Raw genomic sequence first — 23,168 nt, 5'->3', positions numbered from 1 at the left:
ATTTTCCAGTCCATGTGGAGCAGAATCTAAATCAAGAATTGGCACTGCTGAATTAGATTGCTACATCTGCTAGCTGGTGAAGGCCTTTCTGCTAATACTTACTAAAATGAACATTTATTTGCACTTACAATTGGTTCATTATGGATAAACAAAGCTGGTTATGACAAGTACAGTTGTGTTTTAATCACATTTTTATCAATATGAAAAATTATCTCACACCCTTAGCTCTTCATAAATATATATAAAACCAGGAGGAATCTTTGGCAACAAGAATCACAATTCTTTGGACCATGTAACTGAGTCTTCCAATATAAATCATCATGTAGATGGTATGATTTCAAGTATGTAAGAAGCTAAAAGCTGTAAAAAGTTGGAAAAAGGAATTCTAAAATGCTGTGATGGTCCATTTTTCTGTCTCTGTGGTTTCTGTATCAATTGCCCTCATATTTTAAAAGAGATTTTCTTTCCATAGTCCTCATAATGGGCACAAACTGAAATGCAGGAAAAACAGTAAAACCCCCTTTTTTTCCACTGAGGAAGGTGGAACCCTCTAGCAGTTTGCCCAGAGGTTACTGACACTCCATGCTTGGATTTGGCAGGACACAGCCCTGGGCAGCCTTGTGGGGATCTCCACCAACCTTGGTGCCTTCCAACCTCAAATTGTCTGCGAAGCTCGAGGATAATCTTAACTCGAGCTGCGTTTTACACCCACCCTGCACAAAGAAGGGTTGGCAAAACTCCAGCTGCTCCCACAGTGTTTGTTACCTGTGAGCAAAACAAAGTCTGAACATGGGAAGCTTCTACAACACGGAAGCTACTGCACTTGGTAGCTATGCAGAGCTATTCAGCAGGAATACAGCCACTTTGCTGGTTCTTTTGCATTGGCAGTGCAAATGTTTGGATAAAAATACATGCAAGAATGGTATAACCACAATTTGGTGAATATTTTCACAGGTTGCTGTGCTAAGTACTTTTTTATCTCATATTGTAGGCCACAGGTACATGCTACACTGGTTTTTAAATAACAATTTTATGTTCTGCTGAGCTGCAAAGCTGGGCATTTACTCCCTTGTGGGAGCTGCTCAAATAGATGCTTTAACAAAAGCAGGGAAGCTGCTCAGTAAATCATCAGCAGGTTCTGTTGTCTGCAGGATGTCTTTGAACACCAAAGGAGTCATCAGTTCTTCGTGATGATTAGAGGATTGTAATTTTCAAAAACTATGTTGTCTCCATTACCCCTGGGTGACATTACTGGCAGCATATTTGATAGCAGAAGTTGTGTTCTTAGGTGTTTTGTGTCAGTTGTCTTTGAGTCACCAAGTTAAATTGTAGTAAAAAAAAAAAAAAAAAAATCTCTGTTCCTACCTCTTTCTTATTTTGTAAAATGCTTCCACCCTCTTAGAAGGTAAAGTTATGAGACATGTGATAGAGAGAGACTGATAGGCAAATTTCCTTGCCAACCAATCAGCTACTCAAAAAACAATGTCATCCTGGGAATACTCCTCTCAGATTTATTTAGCACTAAACACTGTTTAACACCAAGTATCTGCTTTTGGTCTTGCAGAAAACAAAGTTAAAATATTGTGGAAGAATAGATGTTTGTCTTGAAAGAATTGAAGGACTTTGGTTTTGATTTAGCAGTTTTCTTATCTCTGTTTCAGTTGCACCTGTCACTGTGTCATTGAGAACATTTAAATGTGTATATTAGAGGTATGAGAGGTAAAAAGAACATTAACTTCTCTACAATACCATTACAAGTATTAAAATGTTGCTGCCAAGTAGAAATGAAATAGTTCTTTTAGGAAATTTACTGTGAGGCACCTGTGAATGTTGTATTTCTGGGTTCAATTTAAAGAAATTGACAATTGACTCTTTCAAAATTAGTTTTGAGATATTTTAGAGAGGTTAAAACATTTGCTCAGACTCAGTTAACTACAGATTAGTGCAACAATTATATTTCACTCAATAACTTCATCCCCACAAGGGACAGGTCATGTACAGCAGATGTGGCACAGTTTTAGTGTAAAGAATGAACCTATTTAAAGTAAGATATTTGAATACACAGACATGAATATATTTGCATATGAAGATAGAGGTACAACTGTTCTGCTGTTATTGCATCTTCAGATAAACAGTAAGATGAAAAGCATACAAGCAATCCCTGAAGTGCTGTCAAACAATATTGAAGCAAAGTAAGGAAGTTTTAAATACAATTTTGAGTCGGTTGATTTCTCAACAAGTGAGTTGGTGATGACATGACACTTGTGAAGGTTATCAGGGTGCATATCTGTGCCTTCTACTGGAATGAATGGCAGCACTCAGCTCAAGCACCCTACAGCAGGTTGGTGCTGGATTGCTCCCCTGTGTTACCAGCTGGGCTCTGCATGGCTTCAGTGCCTCCTCACCACGTCCCAGCTCTGCTGTGTAACAGGAATAAGCTCTCTGGTAGAATATAGTAAGCACTCTGGAATAAAATTTACATGAACAAACTGGAAATAGCATTTGCTTAAATATGGGACTTTTAATTAGTAAAGCACCTTCTAATGCCTGAAACATGCTAATGAAACTAATTTATTGCTGTGTTAATTGATTGATCTAATGTAGAGACATTACACAATATTTATCTTTCAGTTGAACTGTGTTGCCAAGCACTGATGAATGTTGAAGTAAAAATATCTTAGATATCTAAAGTTTGATTATCATGTTCAGATAATGCAGGAAGTTTCAGTGCAAAAAATGTGATATTCTTTTGAGGAATTTTTGTTGATGATAGAATTAAAATACTTGAATTTGAGTGGATTGTTTTTAACAAACATAGAGTTGTCTCACTGTTATTCTTGGGTTCTGCATTCCTCACTTTGTAACTGACAGTTTTGGTTTTAGTCTTTCATAACCTATGATGCTTGACATCAGACTTAAAAAAAGCATCATGCTTGTTTTGATCTAAGTGAAATGTGAAGAAGTAGGGCAAAAATTGTTTGGTCAAAGTATATGAAAATTCAAACTTTCATCTCTTTCCCTTCTGCCAGAATTGCCTGTTATATTGTGTTTTGTGGTTTTGCACATATTGGTGTTGAAGATGTGTATTACATGCCATTTTTAAATGTCTTAAAGTTTTCATTTCCCTGCTCTGGGTAATTAAGAGGGTTTATGAATGTTAGAGGGAAAAGAAGAAAGGAAAAAAATACATCAGCAGGAATAGAAACAGTGATAAAGTGGGCAAGAAAATGCAGGAAGAAAGAGACATGGGATGCTTGATGTTAAAAGCAAGAGGGGTTGAACTGTGTAGGGAACTGTGGATAAACACTGGTACTTTACACTTTCTAGAAGCATTTGGCTTTGTACAGCTGGTTTTATCCAAACATATGAAGATGATATGATTGAAGGTTTTCATTTTACAATGGATCTATCTGGGCTTTGACAGGTGATTTGTGAAATAATTAAAGCTTTGTATAGGACATGAAAAACTGACACACGTTCCCATTGATTATTCAAGTCTGTCAGGGAGCATTTATTGCAATTCTGCTGCTCCTTTGCACAGGGTGAAGAGCTGTCCTGCATCCTCTGGTTTTGTTCAGACTGAAGGTTTGCAAAATCATTTCTTACCAGTGGTTTGTCTTTTTAAATGGTCAGAATAGGTTCTAAAATCTCTGACCTGAGCTAGGGGAGGGTGCTTATCACAGCAATACCATTAATAGCACTCACAGTCTTCAGACAGTTGCTGGAGATGGAAATATATTCCAAATACCCATCAGCACTGAAGGTATTTGCTGACTTCAGCTTGGTTCTGCTGTTAGTTTTACAGAAGTTAACAGTTAAGTAATTGCTCACTGGAGTTTAAATGACATTTTTGATCAGGAAGAATATTTTGCATAGTCCCTAATGATTTACATGAAGTATATAAAATAACCAACAAGATATGCCTTTTGTATAAAAACACTGTAATCCTTTACATGTCAGATAAAAATTAAACAAAGTCCAAATTTGGAGTCAGAACATATGTTTTGATATATTTAAAACTATTTTTGTAGTTGCTGATTTTCTTCTCAGTTGTTGAAGTAAAAAGGATTAGAGAAACTGTTCAGTTTTCTTAGTTCTTTATTTCTCTCAGCTGCATTTCTACAGGTTGTTTCTTTTCAGCAGCTGGTCTTATTAAATTTGCCAGCACTGCCCAATGCAAATAAGTTTTATTCAGATGAAAGAATATGTTTATGTCTCTTGACTACAGTTTTAAGGCACCACTGAGTAAGAAGTGTTTGAGTATTCAGAAGTACAATTAGAAGGACTTTGTCCTGCAGGGATGGGTAATAGTGAAAGTATTACAGAAACACTAAGCTCACCCTAATGAAACACCTCAGTGTTCCAGGGCTTAGATACCTCAAAGAAAAGGTGTTCTTCATTTTTGTCTTGGTGTGATGCTCAGTAAAGCTGGGGTGCCATTCAGCAACTCCATAATGCTGAAGGGGATTATGTATTGTATTTATTGCCCCGCTATTCAGCCTTACCATTAAAAAGAAAAAAAAACAACTTCACTTTGAAATAGTGTGACTTACACCAATTACCATCTCAATAAAGTCAGTGAGACTTGCTTTGCCGAATTAATTGCTATGAATTGTTCAACAGGCCTCACAAATAGGTGTTTATGAGCATATTTCCATCAATTAGATTTTTATCATGCCTCTTTATATTCAGAGTGACCTTTACAGTGCTTATGAGAAGAATAATTTAGTGCATACTGTACAAGGATTGAATACTCTCCAGTCACCATTGGAAACATTTGAGGACTTGTGATCTTTAGAGTTGCCTTGGAATAAACTCTTGTTTAATGCTGCCTGAGAAAATAAGAATTATGTTTAAAATTACTGAAACAAATGACAGAGAGGCTATGTTATGATACTTCTTTTGCATGTGTAGAAATGTACAGGAAATGCTCTCTATTGTAAAAATATAATCTTAAAAAATTGGGGCAAAAATAGAAAGCAAGTAGATTGACAGCAACAGTTATAAAGCACTTTGTGTGTTGCTAACTGGTTTATATTGGTTTTATTTATAATCACATAATTTATCAAGCTCTGGAACAAATAGAGATTATGTTGAAAACAGCCATGGTCAATTTAAGAGCAAACTTCAGTGCTGCACAAAAGGAGCTAGTCCTTAGCTAGGACAGGGTTTCTAAACTCTGGGGTTTGTGTCTCTAACACTCTGAACTTGTAGCAGTGCAAGAAGAGGTTAAGATTTTTCTGATAAAAGAACACAGAGACAGTTAAAGTTTTGTGTCATTACAGCACTGGTCCTGTTTCCTTGGTTACAAGTCACATGCACTCCCTTGTTAAAAAGTGAATTTTTGATATATTCAGGCATTTCTGTACTGAGCAGGTGTTTCTGAAATTGGTAGCAAAAAATGGGCTCTAGAGCCAGGAAAGAAAGTTTCAATTTGGAGGTTGGGCACACCATTCCTGTCAGCATATTTACTGCACACTCATGTCTGGCAGGGAGTTGCCAAGGTGGATTTGATTAACAAAATCAGAAACTGTTTCTAATTTTAAACACACACAAAAATCCTGCTTCTGTTTTGTCCATACCTAACTCATAAACAATGGATCCAATATTTTTTAAAGCTCCTTATACTATTTTTGGCATAAGGAGCTTTAAGAACAAATTTTTGCATCCAGGCTATATGAAGAGTGGAATGTTAGAAATGCTAATATAGTTAAGTGTGCAGGACTTCAAAGTTCTGTCCTCATTCTTGATAGCATGAAAGCACTTTACTGTGGGATAAGGTATGGAACAATCAGTTTACTTTTTTTTTTTTTTGCTTTCAGCTATGTTGACAGCCATTTGGAGACCATTTCTTTGTAGTGTGGTGTGGTTGTCTTAAGTGAGTAAAAGAATAAAGATGTTCTTGTCAGACGAGCCATATGACAGCTGTACCTGACACTCAAATATAGAGTTGCTGCACCTTTCTTGTAAGCACTGTGGTTTCTACCAATATTTTCACTTCATTCCCTTCTGATTATCAGCACTGCTCAATATATTGAATTAATGACATACAGGAATAGAATTTAATCCAAGAAGACGTCATTATCATAACATGTTAAAGTGCACAGCACAGTGTCAAGGTGGTAGTTTAAATTAATTTAACAGCAGTACATATAACGAGAAAAGTCCAGACTGCAACAGTCTGCAGCTGTTCACAAGAGTCATTCTTTCAACTGGAGACACTTGTTCATTAAGAACTTTCAAGTGAGGTTTTCAGCCTGGAGGAGTGTACTGAAAATACTGGAATTTTTCACAAAATATATTTGGGAAGGTAGAGAGAACAGAAATTTGTCAAATACTCAAGTGGGATATGCTCACTGAGCTTGGGCAGCCCAGTGTCACACTGTGATTGAGGTGTGGGTGGCTGAAAACCAGACTGAGTCAACAGGGACTTGAGGCCTATATTGTATTAAAGGAAACGTGAAATGAGGGCAAACTGAACCATCAAACAGGTGAATCAATTTTAAAGAGATAACTAAATGTTATTAATACAGGAGGGAATTGTTTTTTGTGGGGAGCAGTGGGAATGATGATTTCTGGACAGCAGAGGTTTGATGCACCAATGTAGAATCAACTTAGCACAGGAGTTTGTTGGGAGAAGAATGGGGTATGAACAGGAGCAAACAATAGCTGGGTTTTAGTGGGTAACAGTGTTGTGCTGTCAGTGTGAATTAGTATAGAAAGAAAACTGGAGAAGGTAGGGAATACAAGAATAAATGACTTGAATAAGAGTAGAGGAATGTTGTAAAATGTAACAGGAGCAAGAGACTGAATGAGACAGACTGGATTGATTGAAGAGAATGTATGTTAAAATGATGTGAAAAAGGGAAAATGGTGGAAAAGAATGTAAAAAATAGAGAGCACTTCCACAGGATTTATTTTCCTTTACTACATTTTATGCACACATTTAAGAAGCCATTTCATTAGAAGGGTATTGGGATTTTCTTTCATTTTTTGAAATGGCAATGGTAGCTGAACTAGCAACCAAAGGTGTTCACGACAGACACAGAATTTTTATTTAAACACTATGTGGAAGGTATTTTGTCTTCTGAAAACAAGGCTTTAAAAAAATATACATGGGTGATTCTGGTATTTTTGAATATTCTTATTGTGTATAAAGATTCAGCTCCATGTAGCATCTTGGGGTGAGAAGGTCTGGTGCAATGAACATTCTGCATTCAGTGTTACTCCTTGTACAGAGCAATGTAAATGCCTGGCAAGAGGAGATCCCTCTGCTTTGGTTGTCTGAGCGGCTTTGTGGTCATTCATTGGACCTGTTCTCTGTGTGCTGGGACAAAACTGCCTCTCATCCTTTGATCCTCAGCTCTGTAAGCTTCCATTCTCTCCATTTCATACCTTGAATATACTTTTGTGAAGTGCTTTCAGCATAATTCAGGATGATTTTTTTTTTTTAAGTACTGGAAACTTGGAAAATGTACAAGCAAACAGCTTCTATCTTCAACTTTATTGTCTGCATACTTTAAAATCAATTTTTGCTCATGTAAACATTTAGTAGATTCTGAGTTTATGGGCTCTTTGTGCTGTGTTTGTCTCCAGGAGCAATGCCAAGGGGCTGTACCTAAAACCTGGATTAAAAAAGTGCATGTTTTAGTTCTCATGCAAAATAATGAATCAAGAGTTGCAAAGTACAGCCATGAAAACAGTCAAATACAAACCAATGCCTGTAAACCTGCTCTCCATTACCTTCCCCGTCTGCACCTGATTACTGGCAACTGTAAAACATTGACACCAAAATTTTCACCAAAGTTTGAGAGTTTGACATCTCTACAAGATTGATAAAAGTTTTCCTACTAAGCACATAGAACGTTTCTACTTGAATAGCTAAGAAATATAACAGGGCATTTTGTTTCTTCTTCCCTTCAAATAATAGTAATTATGAAAGATTCAGACTTTTTTTTGTTCATTAACTAAGTATACTTAATTTGTAAAGGAAGAAGCATGTAGTTATTTCTTTTTACTGTCTTTCCAATTGTCTAGTTATTTCTTTTTACTGTGTGAATCAGTTTCTGGCATGATTGTCTGAGTAGAATTCTTTTTAAAAATTGCTTTAATGATATACCTAATTTAATGAAAAAGAGTTTTATTTTCTGTTATCCTACTTTTTCTAGTATATGGGACTAGACATGTCTGAACAGTTTATTTCCTAGTTACCCTCTCTGTCTGTAACAATTTGCTCCATTATTCTGCTGGAATTGACTTTTTCAGAGGAGGAGAGTGCAGAGGAGTTTGCAACTCAGTCAATCAATAGCTGAGAATGTGCTAAAATGCTGGGAGTGTAAGCAAGTGCAGATTCCTCTGTGTTATTGCTGTCCATGCTGTATGACAGTGTCTACCTTCCAGCATGTGGGAGCTCTCATACCTTGAACTACCAAAGATGTGTCTTTTTGTCCCTTTTCAATCAAAGTTCCCAAAATGAATACAGTGTTTTAAAATGGGCACAAAATTTTCAATATAAAAAGCCCACGAACATATAGAATTACGTTGCATCCTAATGCATATTTTTATGTAGCATCTAGGTCATCAAAGAGCACCAGACTGGCCAAAAAAAAAAAAAAAAAGATAATTTTCTTCTCAGTATAATTTTTTAAGCTGCTGAGCAGGTAAGAGTACACTAAATTGCCTCTATAGTGACTGCATAATGGGACATGTGGATGGTAGGAGCCATTTACTGCATGGTTGTTCAGGACTGGCTCAGGTGCCTCAATGTGTCATGTGCACAGACACCTCTGATGGAGCTGTATAATGTTCTTTTCACAAAATATTCCTTTCTTGAGCCAATTTCCAGGCCTTACCTAAATCTACATGAATTCCCTGTAATGAATTTGTGATTTTTAAAGCTTACTTTTTGGCCTGCTAAATCCTGTGAAACAGTTTGTAATATTTATTCTACAGCTGCATTTAAACTAGCTGATCTATAATTGCTTGTTAAGTTTCTCTTTCTGGAGCTTATTTTAAGAAAATTGCCAGCTTTAGATATTCACAGTCAAATCTCAGCATATGAAGATTGCATAACAGCCAGTCCAGGAGATGTATTTTGGAGAACTTACAGGTAGGGAAAGGGAACCATCTGCAGGTCCCTGACAGAAAACAAGTTTCCAGCAGAAAGTGTTTTGAACACTGTTGATGTGAACATGTTGTTTTGTAAGAAGCCATCTGGTCAGTCAGAGCAATCTGTGTGCAAGTGCAGATGGATCCAGGAGCTTGGGGATCCAGAACCCCAAGTTCCCTCTCCTGCTCCTCAAGACGAGGCCCTGGGGACTCCCCTGTGAGGATGTGCTGACCCACTGCATGCAGCCATCCTGGATCCCACAGCTGAGCTCTCTGTGGGAATGGCACAATGCTGGAAGGAGGAGCAATTCCCCAAGTTCCATTCTCCATCCAGGTGAAAGCAGGGTGCAGGTAGGTGGGATGGCAGGAGGGCTTGGAGCAGATGGGATGGTGAGCTTCCCTTATTGCTAAGTTCTCATAGCCCACAACTCTTCTAGTGATGTTTTTTGAAATTTGAATTTGAAATATACAGTTGAAGAGGGAATTATTTCTTAAAATATGTGTTCACAGAAGGAATAGAAATTAATGGAACTGAAAGGAACCAAAGAAAATAAAACTGTATTTATCATATGCATTGTATTTATAATGTATTTAGAAGTTTCATAGCATGGAACTGTGGCACTTAAAGATGTTTTTGAAGGCATACTATTTTCACAGAGTGAGGTTATTTCTACTACTGATTGATGTGCTGAAAGGAACTTAGGGGCTTCTTACTTACTTTAATCAGTCTGCATGGCAAAATATATTACTTAAAGTACAACAGTGTGGCCTGGGGGATGTGACCTCCACAAAACCCAGTCTGGAGATTCGTGAGCTTAATTCTCTACTTAGTAAAATCATAGTAGAGTCATGAAACTGATAGATACAGTTTATAACAGATGACTCCTGGTATGAACCAGTTACTGAAATTCAGAATGTATGTTCAAGAGAAAGACTTTAATTTGACATTTTCAGCTTGAATTCTATTAACAGGGGAAGCTTGATAGAAATACTTGCCAATAATGCACAGCATCAAAAAATAATTTTTCTTCTATGAGTTTCTAAAATGTGGGAGAGTAGAACAACTCCTAGACCAGCACATGTGCATTGTATGTACAAAGGCAGCACCTCCAGTGAGAATAGGATTTAGGGGATTTGTTGTTTGGGAAGCAGGGTCTGAGTTCCATGACCCAAGAGCTTGGCTCTATCTCCTTCTGGTCAGGACATAGAGCACTGCTCTCTCTTCAGGTCCCAAACACCCATTGTCATGTCACCGTGCCTTTCTGATACTCTGTGAAATGGAAAATGGCATTTCCAAAGTGTCTGGTGCAGAAAAACAATGAATGGCCCCTGTAAGTCCCTGTCTGCTTTCATTGCTGCCTGGTGACCATCCCAGTGGGCACTGCTGGTATTTGCACTGTGCACATCAGGCCTTGGTGGAGAAGGAGCTGCTCTACATTCAGCCTTTTTCATTTTGGGTCGTTCTTTGTGACAGCTGCAAACACTTTTGGCACAGGATGGCATTTGCAAACAATTTTGGTGTGGTGGATTTCTGTATGTATTGTCAGAGATATAACAAGCTGAGCTCTCAGACCTGAATTTATGATGTTTGCTCCAGATCCCCTGAAATGTCAATATCTCAGAGCAATTGCCCTTGAGAAATCTTTTATGCAGGGGGAAAAGGGAGAATAATTATTGAAAATACACTGTTCTTTAAATCAGAATGAGTGTGTGCAAATGTATTCCCGTATGTAAATTTTACATAATTGCTTGAATGGCAGAATTAGTAGAATGATTTTTTAAAAAATAATTTGCTAATGAAACAACATGACTTTTTTTCTTCTTCATGCAACTGTTAGATTTGGAGTATTGTAAGAAAAACTATTCTGTAATGCTTATTTCACTGGGAATAAAACCAAAGATTAAGTTTAATTACTTTTCCACACTGGAAGTGATTTTGAGGAATGAAAGAGGCTATCCTGAGGAAAATAAACTTTATTCCTTTCTCTTAGCATATGAAGCAGTAAGGAATACTCATGAAACTGTGGTTTAGAACAATCTGTTTGTACATCTCATATTGCACTCTTCCAGTGCTTATCCATACTCCTTTCTGTGTGACACTGGCAGTAATGGACAAATGGATGCATCCATTCAAATACGTAAAGCAAATAATCTTTATAAGGGAGGTATCTTTGTGTTTGTGCCTGTACTTGGCTTTAATCCAGACCATAACAAGCTTGTTTATGCCCAACTGCACAGTTTTTCAAAAGGAGGTGGGTTATTTTTTTTCCTCATTTGAACTTGTATTGAAAAATATTGCAGCAGCCATCAGTTTTTCCTGTGAAAACAGCAGGAATTAGCTACAGGCCATCACTGAAATTCAAAACATCCTACAAAAGCTTTGTTCCTTAGTTTTGCTTATCTGCCAGCTGTAAACATAATCCATTCAATTCTGTTGTATTATGGATCCTATTTTTGTGGTGTATTTTTAATATGTTTGGTACTTGTGTGGTGGTAGCAGAATCCATGAACAGTTAGCTGAAGTATCCTAGAATAACTTGATGTAATTATAGGTACTTGTCTATTAATAACAAAAAATTCATAGTATGCAGCCTTCCTTCCCTGCCATAGCCCTTCACATCATTAACCAATGAGTAAAGAAAGTGATTTTGGCTGGGTTTTTTTTTAATTTAGAGTGCTTCAGAGTCTCCAAATACATCCTCTGTAGATGCAAATGAGGCCAAATGTCAGTTCAGAAATGCCAAATGACCTGAACTCTTGAGGTCTGTGCAGAAATAACAGTGGCAGCTTCCTCAGCCAGTGCAGGTCTGTGTGCAGCAGCAGGGAGGGCACAGATATCCATCCTCTCCATGCTTCCACTACCTGCTCCTGCATGGCCCAGGGACAGCACCCAGCGAGAACTTTGCAGATTTACAGCATCAGTCTGACATCAGGCTCTCCTGCTCTGTGAGGATGGAGCCAGAACAGCTGCACATTTCATAATGCAGATCTGCTTTATAGCTAAACAGGCTTCTTCAGTTTACTCTTGCTCAAATAACCCAATTTTAAACAGAAATTCCAGGAAGGGTTTATACTGGGATTGGGTCACCATCTCCAAGAGCAGACCAAAGTAATTTTTCTTCAGATCTTCACGTATTAATTACACAGTGCTCCACAGTTTGGTTATACCAACAGCAGTATGAAGATTTCTTTTTAGATTAAGAATTTAGAAGTGTAACACAATTACACTTAAGAGTTTAGTTAAACTCATATGTGGTAGAGACCTGCTAATCTTAGGGTCTGAAAGGTAGAAATATGTGCCTTGCAAACAGCAGAGTCCATTTCTTACTATTCCATGTCTATCTGACTTCTGAAATCTTGTTTCTCAAATTTTATTCTTATCTTTAAGAACTCCTAAATTAATTCTTTCTAAAAGATTCATTAGTTTTAATACAGTAAATTTGGTAAATCACATATATACACTGAACAGCTCTAAATGTCTGACTCTGTTAGAAATTTTTCAGTAGAAGACTCGTACATAATAAAAGGGATAAATCCTAAAGCATCAGCTATTGAGAATAGCCAGGTATGACCGAAGGGAAAAGAAATGGTGTTGGTTTGCATTGTCAGGCAGACTGAATATTTTATCATATTTTTACTGTTAGTGCTACGAGTGAGCCAAAATGCATCTAAATCCTGAAGGCTCCAAGAAAATCCAGTGCCCAGCACTGCTGAGCACAGGGCAGGGATAAGAGGCAAAGCCTGTGGAGCTGCCACTGCAGTCGGGTTCCGTGGGTCACCTGAGCCGGGCACAAAGCCTCTCCTCGCTGCTCTTCAGGCCAGCACAGCACCACTGCAGGGGGAACTGTGGGAACTTCCCCTCCTGTCTGCTGGGGCTGTTTTCCTGCTGGCAAAGCAGAGCTTCCCCAACAAACACAAAATTCTGCATTATCTCACGGCCTGGTACTGTGCATGTGCATGTGGAGTACTGACCAGTGACACAGGTGCTTTACTGAGCTTCTAAACCACGGAAAGGCAGTTACTATTCTCTTCAAAATTTACTTGGAGACATAAAATGTCCTCTATCAAAGTTGACTATTCTTCCTAACAGCAAAATCTTCATGTGGCCAAAAGGCACAAAAAGAAATGGGAGGGGGATTTCATAGGTCCATGAGGAAAGTGCCTGTCTTGTGATTGCATGATCCTGTGGTAGCTTCCTTCTGGGACAAAACTCAGCTGCAGATTCTTTGGGCAGCAGCAGCCATTCCCAGGCTTCTCCAGGAGCTGGAACGGAGAAGGTTGAGCAGCTCCCAGCTGCCAGGAATGTCACTCCAGCCCTGGAGCTACACTGCAGTGGCTGCCAGCAGTGGGACAGTCACGGCTGCTCACTGCTGTCCTAAATTGATTCTTCTCTAATATTCTGGCAAAGGAGGCAAGCTTATTGCAAATCCGATTTATTTTTATTTTGAACTCGATGGCAAAGTTCTGAGTTACAGAGGGACCAAGATGATGCACTTTTTAAAGGCTCTGAATCTGATGATACCTGGAGAGCTGACCCCAAATTTCAGGAGCTCCTGGCCAGCAATGCGCTACACATTGAACTCCCACTGGAGTCAGTAGCAAATTTTGCTGCCTGTTAACCTAATTTGGAGTCATAATGAAAAAAAAAAGGATGAGCTGCATTTATCACAGACATTTTCATTTTACAGAGAAAATAATTAAAATATGATTAAACAGAAAATGTGATTTTGGTTGCTGATTACTGTGGTTGCCTTTTTGCTGGCCAGCTTGATGCTTGTTCAGTTTCTGTCTAATCCATCAAAATTGTTGCATCACAAGCTGGCTCCATAGTAATTTACTAGGCAGTGTCATTCTTCCATGAGCTTCCTTTCTGTCTTGGATTAAATGTAAACATTAGTCCTTGTCTTCATTACCAAGAACAAGTCAGCATTTCCCTTGTTATTCTGTTGATGGTACTCATTTATTTACATATTTCCCCATCTTGATTACTTTTGTTTATTTAGAGAGTACAGATCTAATTCCACTATGCCAAGTCTCAACCCTCTCCCTGTGATTATGTTGCCAGGTGCAGATGTACTATTTTCTACAAGCTTATCCAACTCAGTGGGAATTTCTTTTTTATCTTAGGAAAACTAAATAATGGGCTAAAATGAATAATAATTTAAAAGCTCCCAGGGGTTGAGATTATGACCTATATTCTTGAGGTTTTTAGGTCATGAATCATTATTAGTATCAAGCTTATGGCTGGAATGCACTAACATGCCCTTAGTATTTAAAAAATAAAGCCCAGAAAGAGTGGTTGCTGTAGAGCAGTGTTCTTCATGTTACTGTTGCCACCATATTTTCCAGAAAAATTATGTTTATGATTCCTGGAGCAGTTTTTAAATTGGTTAACTTTTTTTTATATTCATAGATATTATTTTTAATGTGACATTGATTCAAATCTGGATTTGTCCCTGAGAATGGTTGCATCAGCTCTCTCCTGCCTTTGGCACATGTTAATATCATGTGTAATCTTCATGAGAAATGAAGATACTTTAGAGAAGCAGCTGATACCTCTTAACTTGATGGAGCAATTAAAACTGAAGCACTTCCTTGGAAGATCAAAACAACATGTTTTGATCACAACTTTTCCCTATCATTCCATTTGCTTCTATGGTAATTTTAAAAGAAGGGGCTTGTCCTTAAAAATAAAAGAATGATGGTAATTGTTTGTGCAGGTTTTTATGATGGGCAGTTTACTGGTAGAACCCAAAGCAGACAGAGCTAAGTTGCATTAATCTCTTGGAGACTAAACTCACTGAAAGCTGCACCTGCCAGTGCTTTGGGGCAGATATTCCTGCCTGGCTGAATTTGAATCAAAGAATCAAAGATTTCCTCCCTCCGGGAGCGTGGAGGGGACAGAGCCCCTGAGCAGGGAGTCAGCAGCCAGCTCTCTCCACCAGGGCCATTGCCCAGCTCAGAGCTGGAGCACCAGGAGCTGTTCGCTCCTGAGCCCATGGAAAACCAGGAGATGGAACTGCTGCTCTTCCCAGGTACTGAAATTAGGTGGTGTTGAAGGCTGAAAGTCTGATGTGGTAAAATAAGGCAGGAATATGCACCAAGTTTTTTACTGCCATTAGTCTCAGTACATTAGTGAGCTCAGGATCAGATAAATGATAGGGAGGAACAAATAGGAAGAAACATTTTATGCTTTCAGATTTTCCCTCTCTGTGATACTGGCAAAACTGAGCAAATTGGAGGAGATGATAAGTCTTTCTTCTGTGCTTTATTTTGGGGGGGGGTGGGGAGGGGGGTTTGTTTTTTTCTTTTTTTTTTTTTCTTTTCTTTTCTTTTTCCAATGCTTGGCATGGAACATGATTAATTATTTGCATTTTGTGTTCTGTGTGAACTAGAGGTGGAAAGCTCAGGGGTCTTAATACTTCTTCTACTGGCTTCACATGTCCTGGTGTCTGAGAAGGCATTTGCTAAAACTTTGTTATTATGTCCAATGCCAATTATATTGATTATGTGCTTTTTAAAAGCTAATTTGGTAATTAAAATTGTCTGCCTTCCATGTCAAAATTGCTGTGTGCAAACAGTTTGTGAATATGGAGGTGGAAGTGCCTGGCTGTCACTGTAATGCACTGCTGCCTCAGCACGTGGAAATTGCTACTTGCCAAACAAGTTTTCGTTTATTTTCATGTATATGATGCATTGTGAATCCTGATGCATGTCTTCTGTCTTCAGTTACCTCAGTATTTTCAATAAAAATGTATTCTAGCTGTCTGTGCTTTCCTTAAAGATAAGTTCTTACTAGCAGGAAAACCCAAATCCAGGTGTTCACTGAACACAGTTCTTCAGAAAGCAAATCTGACCTTTTGTTATTACATAAACAACCTTGGATCATGTTCTGCTTCTGAGCCACTTGTTCATGAAATCTCCTCTCACTGAGTGTGGTGGATGGTGCTGCTCACACACAGTCACCCTGACAGGAGGAGAATGTTGGTGATTTCCAGATGGCAATGGATGGAACAGCCAAACTTCCTGCCTTTCAACTAAGCACAGGAATACAAACCCCAAATAAATAAATACATTTATATACAATATAAATTTATAAATAAATGTAAATCTGTGTGTAGTAGTTTCTGTCTTCCTAGTTGGCTGGGCAGGGGTCGTTTGCCAGAGCACAATATTCATGCATTGTGTTATTCTGTCTGGGGCATCATGAAACATGGAGAGTAACCATTCCCAAATGCAGAGGTCATTGTGAAGTGGAAAGCCAAGGAATGAGAGTATTAAGTAGAAGTATTGCTTAGATGGAAACTGATGAAAGGTCACCTTTGCAGGGTTCTGAGCACTTCCTGAGTGAAAGAGTGGATAACACAGATATTATTCAGTTCTAGAACTATTAGATACAGTAACCATCTTGTTATGCCAACTTCAAAAAAAATGGGGAAAAAAATGTTGTGTCATCAGAGTTATGTACAGTGTCATGGTTTACAGAAAAATTCAAATAACAATGCAGATGTTGATGAAGAAAGTCTTCATGCTATTATGGAAACTGAATTGTAGCACGTGAATGTTCAAGTCAGGGTAATTTGAATTGTAACAAATGAAAACACGAATATGTGTCATTATTTCACTGCAAGAAGAGATCAGATATGTCATGAGCGTAGAAGTGTGTATGTGGAGTAGAAGGAGCTGTACATTAACCAAATGGTTGGACAGAATATTAGAATTAATGCTTTTCATTTCTTGAAATTTCATTTCAGATCTCATCTTGATGGGAAATGATCATTCAGTTTGTAACTTGACAACTTTGCTCTAATAGTGTCTTCAGGATTTTCAGTGTTGAAGAGTGCTATAGAGGGATTCTCTATCTCTTCTGTTAACAACTGACTTTTGAAACATCCAAATCAGACATTTGTATTAATAAATGGAGATCACAGTTTCTCATTAATAATTATAGTTAATTTCTACAAAATTGGGAGCAGTGGCAGGAAATATATCTCCAATTATTTTTGCTCTTCACCAACTGGAAATAAAGATTTAACCCAGCTGACTGCAAAGCAGGAGTTAATATAATATGTGAAATGGTTTGGTAAATTCAGACTCTTAGTTAATAACACCACTGAAAAGGTGTCTTATCTGATTTCAGTTGGCAGAAGGTGCTGAGATACATTGCACTGTCAAACCAGAATTAGTTCTCAATTGTCTAATAAGGATCTCCTGATATGGTTTGGGCATTGCTTAACAGGACCTTCTTGAGGAGCTGCCTGCCTGAGCACCACATTAAGTTTTGAGGTTATAACCAGAATTAGATTATTATAATGACTAACAAAGAATTAATAGCACAAAAAGCTGGCAAAAGTCACCAAATTTATCTGGCAGTGAATGCCTTTTTTCATGAGGTGTGTTTAATATAACTCAAGTAAAACTAGAATTATGAATGTCTCCAGAGAGGCATTTACATGTGAGATAGATCTATAGATAGATACATGAAATGCCTGATCCTGAGCTTTGCTACACTCCCAAGATGTGCTTATTGCTTCTGTTCTCTGATCTCTGGCTGATACAAAAGTATTTCCAATTGCAGATATGTTATACTATTTTTATCAGAAACTTCTCTCTCTAATTTTATCCTGAAGAATAGGCAATGAGATGGGAAATAAATTTCTTCATGGTAACGCTCACAACATCAGCTAAGAGAATACTGCAGTTCCATATACTGAGTAGGTAAAGAAAACCCCACAAAATACAGTTTACATTTGGATACAGGGAGAGCAATAAATCAAAGGTATGAATAAACCAGCAGCTGATGAAAAGGACTGGTTATTTTAAGCTATTTTCTATAGATGCACCTCAGGCAGAACTTGACACCAAGACAAAATCAATGAAACTGAATCGTTTGCCAAACAAGTGCTGGGCAGATCAATCAGGAATGCTTAAAAGCTAAACAATGACCCGGTGGGAAGGAGAAATTGATTGCCTCAGCAGGCTGCTTTTTCTTCAGAATGGACCAAGGAGAGAATTTAGAAACGAATTTGAGCCTTTAATAGGTGGACATTCCGCTGCCGAACAGGGCAGTGCCTGGCAAACCTCTCTTCCTGCCAGGCTCAGTCTGGAGAATTGGACCCTGCTAAAGCTTCTGTGGCTCAGAAGGAATAGAATGAAAAGCAGAATGTTTTATTAAAGCTAAACAGGTGTAGCTGGGTCAGATGTAGGCTTAGACAAATTGCGAACTTACCTCAGGGACCTGGGTGAGCCGGGCTGGGAACGTTACTGCAGCACAGCTACTCCCTGCTTTAGATTTAGGTATTTTAAATTTGTATTTTAATCTGAGTAAAACAATCAGCTAGAGGTGCACCCTAACTCAGCCTCCCCAAACTAACCTAGGGACTATTTTTACTGAGTGTGACAAATCAAATTTGCAAACCTTGTAGGTAATGGCTTATTCTTCCTTCTCCATCCCAAACACTGCGTGGCAGAAAGATTTGTCTCAATTCCATCTTCATGTGCATTTGCCAGAAATACAGACAGAATCTTTTTAAGGTCTTCAGGTCTCTGTCCAAGAGTTCGTGGAATATTTGACCAGTTGAACTGTCAGTACATTTAGAAGGTGCTTTGTTCAGTGCCAGAGACTGTATAGGTATCATTCGACCTCTAGGCCAGATCTGTATTATTAAATCTAATAACAGGAGATGGAAGCGATGGGAGATGAATCTTTTCCTGCTCCTTGATTACCATGTGTTTTGGTGGGGGTTGGTAATTTTGGTAAAAAGTCAGAGCTGAAGCAGGCGAGTGAGATGGTGGTTTTCCCATAAGGTTTGGAAAAAGGGAGGATGAAAAGGGGGCTGAAAGACTCATAAATTTATGACTCTTTTTTAATACTTGAAACTTTTTCCTCCATAGAACATCTGTTTCCATGGAAGTTGATCAATTCAATTTCAGCTTCAGTTTTCTTTTCATGCTGGATGCATGAAGATGTAATTCCTCAGATATACATTGATTCCTGTAAACCTACATTAGATAATGATGTGTCTTAGATTGTCATTATAAAAATTAGCTAAGACATTTAAGATAAATTAATCTCTAATTTATTTATTAGATATATCATGTTGTGGAGTAGCATCATTTAAATGAGCAGAATTACTTGCAATTTCTGTCCTTCGCTCACAGACACTGGTGTTCATGTAATTACCCTAAATGACCTAATTACCTCAGCCCTGCTTGGTAGGGCAGACTGATATTAATTCATCTCTCTTCATTTTAGGGGAACTCCTTCTGCCCCTTTTGCCCTTTTCCCTCTGAATAGCTTTGCTCCATTGGGCTGGCACTGATGTCGTTTTGGGGACATGCCAGCAGGAGGAGCTTGTGCATTAAAATGTGCTTTCCATAAAGCAATCACCAAATCACAGTAATTGCACTCCATTCGTGCTGCAAGGTAAATCACCGTGTACCTGCCAAGGATTCCCGTGTGCCTCAGACAGCCAAAGCTCTGTCAGCAGTGGCCATCGTGCTGGTGAACTATCCTGTTTTAGATTGAGCAATGCCCAGTGAGGTGAACACTTAATTTTATTCCATTGTATATTTGATATTTAGATTATTTTACGTTTACATGTTCTGAAAAATATGCATCTTTAAACAAAATCACAGCCCTCTGAAGCCAATGTCACATGCTCTCTTTTACAAGCTTTACAGTATCAACACTGCATTGCTCAATTTTATAAATAGTATAAAAATTATGAGTAATAATATTCATGTTACTAAAAGAAATCCATGGTAATGAGCACAGCTGAAATTGGATTCACATGATCAGAATTCTCTACAGCAACTTAGATAGCATTGCTGAGTTTCAGAATAAGAAATTGTAGGGCCACGGTTGGAAGTCAAATTATCCTTGGCTACCAGGAATTAATAACATAGGCTAAATTAATTTTTAGACTTTTTATTTTAGTAACAAGGAAAACAAGGAATTAAAGATCTAACTTGTTAATCTGGTTATTGAAAAAGAGAAGGATGTATGCCACAGGTATTTTATACATTTTTTCACACAAAGGACTTCTTAGTTACCTTGGAATATAATAGGAATGTGGTGAATCTTGATTTAGGAAAATCCTTTATTATTTTAACTAAAGCTATTTCAGAGTTTTCTGCTTAGAAATTTAGACCAATTAAAATACTCTGTCTAATATAACTCTGTTGAATAAAACTTTTCCATACTGTTTTTTTTCTCTTCCCTTTGTGGGGGTGGCTGTGTGTGCAGTGTAGCTCTGAAGGCAGTGGCTGGGCAGGTCAGCTGCCCTTTCTTGCAGAAGTGCTCTGCAAATGAATTTTCCAGTCAATCCCAGCACTTGTTAGAGGCTTTTGCTTCACTGACTTCTCTCCCGTGTGGGTGCTCCAAACACCTCGGTGGGGCCTGAGTGCGCCTGTGGCTCTGGCAGGAGTGACTGACCTGTGTGTGAAGGAGCTCACTCTGCTGGAAAAGAAACTGCACAGAGAACTTTGGGGATTGCGTTCAAATATGTCTGTATTTGTTTAATATGGCCAGATGTGCAGATGAGCAATTTCTCCTTTCTGGACTTGTTATCACATTCTGAAGATGGATATTATAAAGCTGGGGTTTTTCACTTACGAAAATAAGCTTGAGCTTTGTATGCTGTGTAATTTTTTTGCTTGGTTGAGTTGCTAAATGCAAAACTTTTGTTTATTGATCTGTGTGTAAGCAGTTTAATTAAAAACCATGTGGAGTCCTGTAAAAGAATGGCAAAAGTACAATGCTATCCCTTTATACTGTAGTTTTCCGAGGAGTCTATAGCCTGAATATCACCTAGGTAAGCTGGAATTTTCTGTTACTGCCTGTTTTTGAACTTAATGTACTTCTTCTCAGGGTCTTTTGCAAAAGGCTCATTCATGTAAGACTGTAGTCTGTTGTGGGTCAGGAGAGACTGAAGAATTCAGGGATGTATTACCAATGTACTTCATCATGTAATGATACATCCATCCATGATTAGAGGATTGTTAATTGAGCATCATCCAAGCTCTTGTCTATTTTGCTTGTACTTTTATCACTTCAAAATGCTTTTCCCACCATTTCTAAACTGCAACTCATAGAGATCTGCTTTTATCCTGTAACTTGCAATCTTCCATAAAGTATTGAAAGTTCTACTAGTTCTCATTTCTGAAAGAGCCCATTTTGTAATTCACACTTGAGACACCGATAGAAAGAATGCAATTCCGTGATGTTGAAGATGTGTGCTGTACTTCGCAGTCATGTGCCAGGCTCTCATAACATCTGCTTTTTTCATGTTGGAAATAACGATGCAACAATTGACATATAACGTAAATTAGCTGTTCTGTGTTTATTTTTTGTCTCTCTAGTGATATCCCGCCCTCTGGAGAAGCAGTGAGCAAAAGCAATCGCTCGAAAGTGACCACCCGCTTCCCCAAACTGTCCCGCAGCCACCCAAGGGAGCCCCGGAGCCTGGAGCCCCAGAGTGGGGACCTCTGACCATTCTCCTGAGTTGTCACTATGGGCAGCACGTACTTTAAGTTGTTCTGTGATTCCTTCCTAGCCTATATTTATAATTTAAGCTCCTGAAGAGACTACAGCTGCATCAACTTAAATCCTGAAAAGAGACATTCATTACCAAGGGTCATATCCTGATTAACTACTTTGGAAGGCAGTAATCACTTTCTCAAAAGAATATGAGGGCTCTTCACGAGAGCTCAGCAAACTGATCGGCATTTCCTTTGTTTTGTAAAGCTGCACTGCACGAATTCTCCATTGTTCCTCTGAAGTCCTTCTGTCACAATGAATTCCTTGTTTGTATTATGTAGTCCCTTTTTCCATGTACAGTTTTCTCTTCCAGAGAGACGTGGGCTTCACATCAAGACGATTTTTTTTTCCTTAGGAAAACCTTTATGATTATCACTACTTAATAAGTCAGAAGGATGTGTTTAAAAGAACCTCACTAATTTATTACCTTTTGTAAATAGAAAGACTGGGTTGTTTTGTGTTTTTTTTATTGTAAACCTCTGACACACAAAAGTTTTTAAAAAACATGACAATGTAGATGATGAGAAGAACATTACAGATGGAAAAACAGCTTTTGTACATTTCTAGTTAGATATTCTCAATAGCATTCATTTGTGGGAAGTAGTTCTTTAAAATCAGAGAATGTAATAATTTTTTAGTGAAATTTCAGTCTTCTGTAAGGCAGGTGCAATATTATTCATTTCTAGAAACCACCACAAGGATATACAAAATTAGCATGGTACAAAACAGTGCTTTAAGTCTGGGATTATATTTTGTTATTAATTTGTTGCTTATGTTACAGAACAGTCCATTATTAACAGGGCAGGGTGGAATTCTTAATCTGATTTTGTAAAACCCTTCACATGGTGATACTTAAAAATTGCCTGTAATGAAAGTGCCTGTTACCCATCACCTCTTATTGAAAAGTAATTTGTAATGCTACTACTGTAACTAAAAAATTGACAAGAATTGTTACAAGTGATGGAAGTCCTGACATGGATTAACTGGAATCCAGTTCAGTATCCATTAGCTGCACTGCCGTAGGCAGTTAATTATGTTTTAGCTATCTTCTTCTCTTCATTAAGTTTAAGCAGTGTATGTTCAAATTTTCTATCAATTGTGTTCTGGTTTTCTTTTATGTAAGAACATCTTTCCTGTCAGAAGTTTTTTTGGATAATGTTATTTAAATTAATGTATCTTGTCATTTTATTATCCATTCATTATATTAAATTTTCACATCTTATATTATTCTCCAGGAAAAAACAAGTTGATGATGAGTAACAGACTTTGTACCTCAGTGCTTACTAAAGTTGCAGCAAACTGGAACTTGTGTTCTGCAGTCCTGTGAGCAGTGAGTGTTGTTCAGGCAGGTCAGTGGTCAGTCTTTTTCAGTGGCACCTCTCAGGTGAGAAGGGCTTTGTTACACACAGTGAGTGGCATCAGCGCTGCCTGAGTGAAAGCCTCAGTGCTGGATTCCCACCACTGAAATATGGGGCTTTTAGATTGCACTCAACAGCAAAATGTGGCAGAGAGGAGTGGA

At 38.1% G+C, this 23,168-nt stretch overlaps 1 protein-coding gene across 3 annotated transcripts in view; it reads left to right on the top strand.

Annotated features, from left to right (window-relative positions):
- SNX29 (sorting nexin 29) overlaps nucleotides 1-22,894 on the top strand; it is a 97,679-nt gene extending 74,785 nt beyond the window's left edge. Inside the window, exon 21 of one of the 3 annotated variants that reach the window (XM_058849897.1) lies at nucleotides 21,472-22,894. In XM_058849897.1, coding sequence (XP_058705880.1) covers nucleotides 21,472-21,601 — 130 coding nt within the window. In that variant the 3' untranslated portion in view covers nucleotides 21,602-22,894. Of the gene's footprint in view, nucleotides 1-5,822; nucleotides 6,128-16,862; nucleotides 16,914-21,471 lie in introns of those variants that run through there. The other 2 variants (XM_058849900.1, XM_058849898.1) reach the window with 2 other exon arrangements.
- The last annotated feature ends 274 nt before the right edge of the window (nucleotides 22,895-23,168 follow it).

The sequence above is a fragment of the Poecile atricapillus genome, chromosome 14, assembly GCF_030490865.1.
Source record: "Poecile atricapillus isolate bPoeAtr1 chromosome 14, bPoeAtr1.hap1, whole genome shotgun sequence".
In the NCBI taxonomy this organism is placed as follows: Eukaryota; Metazoa; Chordata; class Aves; order Passeriformes; family Paridae; genus Poecile; species Poecile atricapillus.
Note: the sequence above shows the minus strand (reverse complement) of the source record. Positions and strands in the feature narration are given on the sequence as shown.